General features: G+C 40.5%; 1 protein-coding gene across 1 annotated transcript; it reads left to right on the forward strand.

The window, feature by feature from the left end:
- Positions 1-38: 38 nt before the first annotated feature.
- Positions 39-10,336, forward strand: LOC132261531 (uncharacterized). The gene is made up of 2 exons (XM_059760379.1): positions 39-173; positions 9,180-10,336. Exon 2 carries the CDS (start codon positions 9,692-9,694, stop codon positions 10,334-10,336), a length of 645 nt encoding a protein of 214 aa, XP_059616362.1. The 5' UTR covers positions 39-173; positions 9,180-9,691.
- The last annotated feature ends 1,253 nt before the right edge of the window (positions 10,337-11,589 follow it).

The raw sequence follows: 11,589 nt of genomic DNA on the forward strand, positions 1-11,589 counted from the left end.
CGCTGCTGGCGTGGCGTTGAAAGAAATTCCCCACTGTCAAAAAAGTGTTTCGCCAAGTGAGCCGTCAGTTGTGGTGTTAATTGTACAAAAAAATTTCATGTTAAATTAGTGCTCAAATTGTGAAAATATTGTCCACAAGTGACTCACAAGGCTGCTGCTCACGCACGGACGATGTAAGTTGGATAGAAGGCCAGTGGCGTAGCGCCCCATGACGGCCTACCTCCATTGGGCGTTGTTTCCGTTTTCATCCTTTCCGTATGTTGCCACAAAATCTCCGTCTCCGCTTGCAAATCAGCCAATTCCACGCCTGCCACGGTGTCTCAGCCTTGCTGGCGGTGCCCCCGCGGGGCTCTGAGGACACATCGCGCAATGGATTTATGCTATGCGTCCGCGGCGGTCGATGGTGGACTTGTGGGGCGTCTGCGAAAAAAAGACGGCGAAGAACCGCGATGGTGATGGCAAAAAAAGGTGTCCAGAGCTGGCAAAAAGTTGTTTGCTGCTGAAGCGTGTTTTGTTGCATCGCCTTTTCAAGGGCGCCACGCAATAAGCGACGAGGGGACTCTTGGAGTCGCGCGGGCAGATGGGGAATCCCCTGTGGAAACACGAGATGATTCTGGGAAGATGGCACAAGTTGGGATTTGTGGGGCTTTTTGCTTATCAATTCTTGCAATTATTTTCCACTGTGGGTTCTTCCGGACGCCTGACGACAGAGGGAATTCTCGTGGTGGCCTCTTGGACGGGTATTCTAAGTGGTTTTCAATTGGAAGAGCTCAGAGAGAGAGAGAGGGTGAAAAGCGCGGCCTACGGGAGTCCGGGAGTGTGGCAGACACAGGTCTCTAACAAATCACGATTCTTTTGGAGTCATTCCGAAAATTACTGAATCAGACCGGTTTATCAGAGACCTGAAAATCTTGAATAACGAAACTGCGTTCGGAAACAGGAATTATATTTATATTCATTCCTAAGTTTTAGCTTTTTCACCAGTGGCTTTATCAATTCGCTGAGACACTCGCGTCCGGAGGTACAGAATAGGCATAGTTTGTGTGGGGTTTTCATACTGCGTCTTCTGGGCCAGATAGCCAGCTGGAAAGTCACCACCTGATCTCCGGAGCCCAGTGAAAAGGCTCGATTGATCTCGTGGCGCAACCCCTGTCGAGCTCAGAGGAGTCAGGCGAGAAATATCGCCCCCACGACTGAGCGACGTGATGAGAAGAGACCTTTCTGACCTCCCTCAATGTTGGAGCACATCAAATGGCGCCCTTTGATTTGCGTGGGAGACGCTCTCAGCGCCCCGAAGAGAGAGAGAGTGCGAGGGAGTGAAATCCGTGGGCGCTCAATGCATATTATTTTTGTCAGTCTGTTGTCTCACCATTCATTCCACTTCTCGCCGCCACGGCGAATCCGTCCAATCTGCCCACCCCCACCCTCCCCTTTCGGCAAATTGCGCCCCCAGAAATACATGAATATATATATACATGAAGTACGAAAATAGTGACGTTATTCAGTGATGTTCAAACTGCGAGTACTTTCGCCATTTTCACCCCCTTCACAAAGGGAGAACTTTCTGGCAAGACGTCTATATTTCACGTCCAAGACAGAAATTTAATACATGTGTAAAATCAAATTTTCTCGCAATTTCAGGGGATTGTTGAGGGAAGTGCTTTCAGTGAAAACATCTTTACAATTGAAGTGATTTTCGCAGGAGAATAGCGAAAGGGTGTTTGGAATCGTTTCGATTGCTTGATATTTTTATTGACAATCTTTCTATATATTTTTTACCTTCTTCTAATGGATAAACTGGCATTTCACATCACAATTTCTGTTTTCTTTTCCTTTTTATGATCAGATGAAAAGAATCTATTATCAAAAATGATCAAATATAAGCGAATCAGCCACAAAAGTTTACCTGAGAACGACATCCGCTATCAGTGATACTAAAATTTTCATTACAGAGCATTTATTATTTTATTATGGTTACTGAATTGCGATTGCAACAAATTCCGTGAAAGCAGTGAATTTCTCAGAATACGACGAATGATTGTTCCTCAGTCAGCGCAAGTATTGTAAACATTTGAAGTTCAAATTACCTAATTGGAATATTATAAAATTGATAACATGTTCATGTTATCTGTTATTGACAGTTTGGCATAAAAATAAAATTGTTATTGATCGCCGTAAAATGTTTTGATCTAGGATGGATTTTCAGAAACGGCTAATTCTAGCGTTAGTTTGTCAGAATTTTGAGAATTCTTAATGGAAAATTGAAGTCCAATGACCCTTTAATAGTTGAACCTTTGACATGCATTATAAATTTCCATAAAACGGTACGTGATTTAGCAAATCTGCGGAGAGATCGAGGGTGCGACAGAATGTTGAATTTTGAAGATTTCTGAGAAGAACCACTCCTTTTAGTAATCCCAAGATAGTCTGCATCCAGTGTGACACTCGTAAAAAGAACGATAATGTTGTCTGTTATCCGAAGAATAATTTGAATGTTGTTCTGGGTGGTTTCTCGAGGTCACACTCTTGTACATAATATAAAGTAAGTGAATTTAATTCCACATCCAACACTGGGTGTTTCTCTTTTTGTGCTGAAATTCAAGTTTTTTTTCTCTCCTTCAGCATGCCCATTAATTAATGTTGAATACATAGTTATTATTAAAATGAATTCATCGATTATCTAATTAGTGGTTGGCGAGGAAAGAGATGGCGAGAAGGAAAGAAAAACTATCATATTTTTTGCATTGAAAATTGATATTTTCTCGTGAAAAATTATGAATGGCGGTAAGAAAGGTATAAAGTTTAGTTGGAAAAACCACCAATAACCTCAAGGTATATTCGCATTTCTGAGAATAGTTAAATGTGCGAGAGATTATAATTTATCTTGGATTAATCTTCAAAGTGCAAGAATGCAAATTGCTTGCATCAGAATAAATCACGAGATTTAATGCACGATTTTCTGCATGTATTGCAAAGGCAATGAAAGGGTGTCTTCAGTGGCGGTGAATAAAGGCCATTACACATGGCGATGCTGTTGCTGTCGCGGGCTGAATTTGTGTCAGGAAAGGAATGTTATCTAGTGCGTATTCCTGTGATAAATATGGTACAATATCGAATTGTGACGCTATTGATAACGAACATCAAATTTAATTTTACACTTCCGCGAGATATGAGGAAGTTCTCGCGTCAAATTTCCATGCAATCGCTCAACATACGACACGACAGTCCTCGTTGGATCGCAGTTTGAAAATCACAGCCATTGTCGGGGGGTGTTTCGCGTGATTGTGGGGTGTGGGAGTGTAAAATGAGAGAATTGAGAGAGATTTTGGTGTTTTTGCTTTGCGGAGGCGAGAATGTCACTCTCGCGGGAATTCGAGGGTCTCCTTGGAGGCCAAAGGCGACTCTGTGGGCTTTATAGAATGGTTATTAAACTGGGGAGGAAAAGAGAGTTTTATCTTTGTCATTTGAAGAGTCACATCAAAAATTCATTCCTCATTTTAGTTATCCCTAAAAGTCAAAATGTAATACCATGCGAAAGGACAATTAGCACATCTTGCTCGCCATTAAGTTTTTGAGATTGAAAATAATAATAAATAGAGCTGAGAAAACACGAATGTTGTGTCTAGACGGCATTTATCCTAATTCTATTTTATGGTATAAATAAAAGCCCACACTGTTTTTGCTCCTTTTAGACGACGAAATTTTATTTATTCTCCATAAATTTGTGCACTTGAGCACACTGCAAAGTCTGTCACTTTTCTCTCTAGCTTTTTTATTGCACGTTTTCCAACAAAACATTATTTGCCGTCAGTCTCAGTGAGATATCTCGCAGAATGTTAGGATATACATACTTTCATTGGATTCCTTCATGTTCCACACATTCGGGCTTATTCTAGCGGTGGAGTGTTGTTTACTCCCACGAGCCAGAGAAAGAGAGAATTGGGATGTGAAATTAAAAATGCAAAATTGAATCTATTTTGTGATATTAGATTTCTTTTTATGTGGTTTTTCTCGACTTTCTTCCATTCCATGATGAAAATACATCTGTGGGATTTTTCAAATGGTTTCTCTGAGGGATATTTTCACAATTACAGCACATCGAGCTATGACAGAATAGAGGATATGCGTGGATGTGGAGGATGAAAGACTTTTTCTCAAATGCAATTAGTTGTGGTTCTTCTTCTTTCAGTTCATACATCCTTTCATGCTGAAAATTCCATTGCGTCACAATTTTTATTCCAAAGATATCTTCTTCTATTGTAGATATTTTATATTTAAATTCAAATTTGTCCGAGGATTTTCGCTCCATTGAGACATATCACTCGGTCGTTTCTTCAGCACGCTGCGGCACAGTTTGTCCCGTTCGCGGTGCAAGTTTCCAGGCGTTGTGGCAAGAATTGTCGGTATTGCATTTGTGATAGGACAGCGTGATGTATTTTTTATGTGTGACATAAAGAGAAGAAGCATTTGACGTGGTCTCACGAGTTGAATTTGAACTGGATATTTTTTTTCTTGGGTAAAATGGCAAAAAGGGTGGATTTTGGTGGCTGAGTCGTGGGTAGAATTTAGTGCTGGAAGAGAGAAATGGATGAGGGCCTGAGAAATAGGTGTAGAATGTGATGGATATCCAAAGTGTGCCGCACCATTCAACCATTTTGCATGGGAATACTGTGGAAAAAATGGGTGGCGCAGATAAAAGCGGGGGGTGAAATGAAAAGAGAAAAAGAAGAGATTCATCACCTTGTATTGGCGAATGTTCCATCAAGTTCCTTCCTCCCCTCCTAGTGTACATCTCACCCCTTCATGTGCGCCACGTCTTTAACACCCACACTTTCTTTATTTATATTCATTCACCGACTCCACATCCCCATTTTGTTGGCACTTCTTCGCTTCTTTCTCACCTCTGTCGCGCGCGCACTCTGCCTTTCCCCCCGAAAAACCAAAAGTACACCTTCCATCCTTCATATTTGCCTATGGCATTGATGATGAATGGGGTGAAAGTGTGGAGATTGCACATGGTTGATATACGGCCAGGCGAGGAGTAATAATAAAATTCAAGAGATGAGAAAGAATAGGGCAAATCAGATGATTTTTGAGCTGAGGGAAACATTGAAGAATGATAAATATTTTTCTTGTTTTCGGTCCCTCTGATGATGACTACATATATACGAAATTTTGCACACTGCGAAAGTCTCACAATTTGTGAAGCGTGATTCCTCCAGTTATACAACATTAGTAACATTATAATGCATGTAATTCAGTTTTTTTTTACTATTTGTAATTCTTTCTTTCTCTCGCCATTATTCATCATCATTTTTACGAGGTGGCAGTGCGAGAGGGAGATGGCGAGAGATGTTGTATGAGTGAGAGGGAAGAAATTCATAATATTGTTGTGTAATTATAGCTTTACACTTTTTTCTATTGGAGAGAAGTGACTCTCATGTGAGATGATGTTTTGTGTCATCAACCAAATAATAATATGGAAATGGTGTGACTAGAGGGCAAATTCACGTAAAAAGTATAGTGAACATTTTGGTAGAAAAAGGTCTCTAACTCGGTTGTAAAGAGAAAAATATTCAAATTCACGTGTTGTTGCTTAAATTTGTTTTTTACTCCACTCTTGCAATTAATAAAGGTAGAGGTGAGAAAAATAAATTGAAGGGACATGAGAAGTGCAATGCAATTTACCAGTAATCTTTACAAATCACTCTATAGAACATACATAATGTTTGTGTTTGGTTGTTTTCTGCGCAGAGAGACGTGATTGTTTGATTGCGCAGAGAATGGGACAACAGGGTACAGTAAAACAAAAATTTCATATTAAATATCAACTTCCTCCGCAATCAGAGCCACCGATCTGCTTAATTTTTAAACGTTCGTTTTACAAAATTACTGCATGAGAATAGCCGTCCAGTAAACTTGATGATAATCTGACTGAAAGAGATATAGTCATTATACTGCTGAGAAGACGCGATGTCCATTAGAATAGAATGGATTTAAAGTGTAAAATAATCTGTGAATTAAAGCACTGGTGTGCACTCAGAATATTAGATGATGTGTCTTTGTACATTAGCAAAGTGCCGGATAGTGTTGCAGAGCTTTGGTTTTTTCTTCTCATGATGGAAAAGTGTTTATTTTGACTTACTTATCGATTCATTTCCTGTTGTATAGGATAATTTTACAGCTTTTGTGGTCCTTTCTCCCTTACTATGGTGATTTTATGATAAATTAGTGTTGTCATTGAGGATAGAGAAGTACAGAAACCGAGGTGATATCTCAATTTTGAACACACATTGAGCTTCTCCTTCCTTTGAGGTGAAATGTATGAATGAGGAGACACAATGAAAATTTCTCTCGAGTATCTTTTAACATCCGTTTGTTCTACATTACCTCATCTCTTGAATTTTGCACAATCTCGTGTGTGCATAATGAGAGTGCTTCAGAAAAATATGTATCTGTATGATTCTCTCTTTTCGCCATCTCTTCTTTATGGCTCCGGTGTGGTCTTGACGTGTTTGCTTGCGCGCGTATAGTGGGAAAAAGTGGCTAAGATGCTTTAATAGGTTGGGTTGCGGGGGGTGTTTTTGAAACAATTGTAGCTAGAGAATTATTCAAGAGATTTAATAGAGTCGTGTGGGTTGCGAAGAAGGTTCACGAATTGTTTGTTTCAGGATTATATTTATTTTTGGCCTTCCTTTTGGTCCACATTCTACTTAGTATATTATTCTAAGATTATAATATTGTATTGTTTCTGGGGCCTCTTTGAGTTCTATACATTCTCCTGTTTATGGTTATGTAGATGATGATTATGAAGGTGGAAATGCAGAGAAGGTGAAGACATGGATGCACTCGCTGCTGATGGAGGAGCGTAAGTGTCTATGTGCTGGGTCGGTGGTACATACATTGAATTGCTCGTGGCTGCTGTTACACTCTGCCTGGTTCAAATTAATAGAAGACATAGAGAGGAGACACGGTGAAAAGTGAAAGTTTCTATTTTTTGACGATCTGTGTGTGAATTTGAATTTTTTCCTCTGCACTTTTTATCCATCTCATACTTCTTCACCTCTTTTTCTTTCTGAGTACACTTGAAGGTCTTTTGTCGGGTCATTCTTGTACCCGGATCTCTTGATTGGTCAGAGCCACACTGCAATTTGGTGCCTCTTGGCTGTGTCTTTGCGTGTGGAGAAATGCAGCAATTCGAATTATCTTGAGATGAAGTTTTCAATTCTCAATTCAATGAGAATCTGGGCGAAAAAGTGACGAAAAATCATGTATTGGGTGGAAAAATGTTTGCACAAGTGCGAAGGAGAACTACAAAGTGAGAGGAAACTTTACATATCAATTCTTCATCTCATTATTCTCCACCTTGCTTCCCGCTCTGTCCCGTTTGCGAATTGTAACTCCGTATTAAAATTCACATTTCGGTGAGAGTATACAGGAAATATGATTCGTTTTTGTGCCCTGTCAGTCTATCTCTCGTCTTGGCAAATGAATTGCTGGTTATATTGAATGGATGCTTTATGAGGAGGCTCTCGATGGTATAACATCTCGCTCGAATGGTGTGTGATGGTGTAAGATTTATTGAATGCAAAACAATAGAGGAGAAAGATCCTCTTCACCTTACATGGTTGATTGGCAATAATGAAATAACGCCAGATTTTCCACTTGATTTGACCTTTCTTTCATCACATTGTCATTAAAATGCAATTTTGTAATATTCCAAGAATGTTTTCAAGGATTTTTCCTCAAGAGTTTCTTGACTCTCGCGCGCTCACTTCACGTGACGGATGAGTGAGCCTTTGTTGCTGCTCTGCGAGAGAGTGTGATGTGTACACTTCTGGGTCAGAGGATTTTTCAAGGCGGAAATTGATTGAAAAGGACTTTGAGAGATTTCGTTCTATCTCTCAAATGAGAGATTTTTTTTCGATTTATTTAACACACTTTGTGGGGATGATGTAAAAAAGATTGCAGAATTTTGTTTTTCATGTGATGTTGAATGTTTAAGAAAATGAATGCCTATTTATAGTTGGCGAAATGTGATGGGCATTCGCCCACCTCGAGGAAAAGACCAGCGATCGTTTGCTCTGACGTGTGAGTCAGGGATTTTCCGGACGCACGGGGAGGGCTTTCTTTGCCATCTGGTGGGTAAATGGATTGTCGGGGGAAAAGGTCAAAGGGTTGAATGGCGGCAGCGTGAGAGTGTTGGAGTCCTCATAAATCACAATACAAGTATATGAGATTTTAGTGAGTGTTTGTTATTTGTTGAGGGTGTTACACACTAATTCGTTCTACGTTATTTATTTATGAAGGCTCGTTAATGAAGGGAGCACGATTATTATTATTATTATTATTATTATTATTGTGACGATGAAAGATACTACGAGCTTTAGGGCATCGTGTACAAAGAACGGGGTGTAAAAACTGTAGAAGATTGCCATTACTGTGAAGGGGCGAGACAGAGAAGGGACGGAATATAAAAAAAATCCCTACGTTGAGCACTGAAAAGTCTCTTTTAATTGCTCAATTTCGCATTTTGTCTACCCCATCGTGTAGCTTTACGGAGAATTGTGGGTGGCTGTGAATAGAGATAAGGGATCAATTGGAAAAATTGTGCGACTGATAGCAGAAAGGCGTTTCTCTTGCTTTAAAATTTATTACCTTCTAATAGCTTCTGCCAAAGTCTCACTGTACGTCTTATTGATTGCTCCATATCTCTGGCATTTTGATTTTTGGGCTTTCCGCGCGCGCTTATATCGCTCTTTTTTGGTGTGTTGCCAATCCGCCTCTTCCTCTTTCACAACACTCCACTCTGAGAGGTTCAATGAGGTGGTGTGGTTTGAGATAGAAGATTATTTCGCAGAAAATTACGTAAAACGAAGACGTGAAACTCCTTTTTTCTGCCACCATCAATCACGTGCTGTGAAATTTTCGCAGTTAAATCTAATAATACAACTCAATAATTGCATCAAATCTCAATTTGGTGACAATTTTCGGTCGCTCTGTCATGTTCATTTTGCTCGTGATTTTTCTGATTCTTTCGTACGTTTTTTTTTGTTGTCTGTTAAAATTAATAGATATAATATTTTTCAATTTGGCTACACGTGCAATACTCATAACACTCTACACTTGATTCTATGCTTATCAATTGATTATACCTCTTGTTTTTCTCGTCTTTGCAGATATGGAATCTCACAGATAAAAATCACGAAAATTGTGCAAGAATATCAGCGGCAACAGCGCCACTTACTGAAACAGCAAGACCTATTAATTGCTGTCCTCACACAGTATTTTTTTCTCTGTTTATTCTTCCCTTTTTCGGTTTTTTTTTGGTCTGATCGGCACTGAAAGAGACACAGAGTATTTTTCAATTTATACCTCACGCCACGGTGAGGTATAATTTTGTGAAAAAGAAGGTAATGTGGATGTGTAATCATGTAATTTTTCTTACTGTTTGTATCTCCATTGGAACTGTTTTCTGATTATGGTGACTGATAGTTAATTAATTGAGTGGACACTTTTGTGTTGTGGGTGTGGGAATTTTGAGCTTGAAGAACTGTAACTCCAATCAGAGGTGATTTTCCTCGCGCATATTCGTAATATATTTACTGTCGAGAAGTGAAGAAGTCACTGGGATAGTTTATGTGAGAATAACAGGAGTGTATGTGGAAAATTGTAGGGTTGAAGAGAGCTAATGGTGAGGGCAAATGTGGATAGTGTGAAGCCACCACTGAAGGAATCCCACCGAATTGCAACATTGTCAGAGACAATCGAACCCAGTTTGGCCACAAATATCACTTCAAGTGTGAATTGGAAGTGCAATCAAGCTACAATGGCAACAGAAGCATCAACATCCGCGACCCAGACGAATGCCACATCATCAACATCGGCTGTCACAACGGCTATTGCCGTGGTGACACCCACAGCCAGGGCTACGACCTCTGTGGCGATGACCACGAGCGCCAAGATGGTCACCCAGGCTACCATATCCACCAAGATTGCACCATGTCAGGCGCAGATGCCGCCGCCGGCACCGCCCCAGCCGCTCCATGCGCGCCCGATGCATCCGCCAGTGCATCCACAGATCCACCACATCGGCCCGGCCATTCCCATTCCGCCGCCCGGCGGAGGTGCTCCGGCTGCAGCCGCCGCCGCTCCGGCTGGCTGGCAACTCGTAGATTCAGTGTTCCACTTCGGGCCCGGCTTCGAGCCGCAACCCTACTGCCCTAAGCACTCGCAGGGTCCGCAGCCCGGACATGTGGTGTACTTCCATGTCAACCCAGGCGTCAGTGTCACTTTCCAAGTGGCCGGCAACAGAGAAGTCGTCCGTGGTGAGTAGAAAACTCTTTCATGTCCTCGCCACATATTGCTCAACTTTGGCGAGAATCCTGCATAGATTCCATTGGGTTGATCATGAAATTGGTTGCTGAAGTGATGCGATGCGAAAAGTGTATTTGACACTGCGAGATGCAATTTTTGTGATGAACCCAGTAATGTATTATTTCACCATTTGCTCGTGGCAAATGGCGCGCACTGAGAAAATAGAAAGTCGGAAGTGTGGTTCTCTATATTGTATGACTCCCTATGTACATGAGTAATGTACATAATACTGCTCCATGTAGTATTACATGCTGGTATATAATACACTTTTATAATGTCAAAGAGTACGAGCGATTGTTGTATGGTCGTTTTTTCAACACTCCAGCATTATATACATATTTCCTTTTCATATCAAATTCACTGCAAATGTGTGTATCAAAATAATTCATTTACTCCACTCCTCAGCGCCCCCCTCGACATGGTATCAAATTGGCTGTAAAGTTGTTTCTTTTTATTTGCAAAAGAGAAGCACCCGCGCGCGCTGTCGATGAGAGGAGTCAGAGAAGGGAAAGGAGCGCGAATTGGGCTGGAATAGAATATGGAAAGGAAAAAAAAAAAATTTTTTTTTGGCGGCAAAGTTGATATGAAAAAAGTGATGTATAGAAAAGGCACGAAGAAAGCTGGAAGAAATGCTTACAAGAGTGTTGCACCTTTTTGTTTGGTGTGTTTCGAAAGGTGAGTTCTTCGCGTCTGTGGCGCGCGGCAAGAAGAAGAGGGAGGGAGAGAGAGAGAGAGAGAAAAGGAGAGAATATTGGTGAAAGACAATTGTGGGGGGAGTGGGAGAGATATATCGCAATTTTTTTTCGTGAACCAAAATTCAGTTCAATGAACGCGAAAAATTGATGGAAGAGAAAGGAGAGTGAAAATGTGATTCTCTTTTTTCTGCAACATCACACACAATGACCGAAAGAGATTTATTACACGTGAAACCATATCGTGGATATTTGTAGCATTTTGTAATTCAATTGCTCTATTGCGGTTCTATCGTTTCTTACTTGAAATTATAATTACTATTTCACATCTCATCCATTATGGTTTTCTTTAAACAATTTGTGCAAATTCATTGGTCTTTTTTTTGTTTAGATATAGTGTTTAATATTTGTGGAGAATATGCGAATGTTTAACCCATTTGATGGTCATTCTGAGAACAAGCGAGTTGGTTAAGGACGATATGAATTGAATTTGAAAGTCTTCCCTTGGGGTGTGTGTTCC

The sequence above is a fragment of the Phlebotomus argentipes genome, unplaced genomic scaffold (assembly GCF_947086385.1).
Source record: "Phlebotomus argentipes unplaced genomic scaffold, Phlebotomus argentipes genome assembly contig_15, whole genome shotgun sequence".
Lineage (NCBI taxonomy): Eukaryota > Metazoa > Arthropoda > Insecta > Diptera > Psychodidae > Phlebotomus > Phlebotomus argentipes.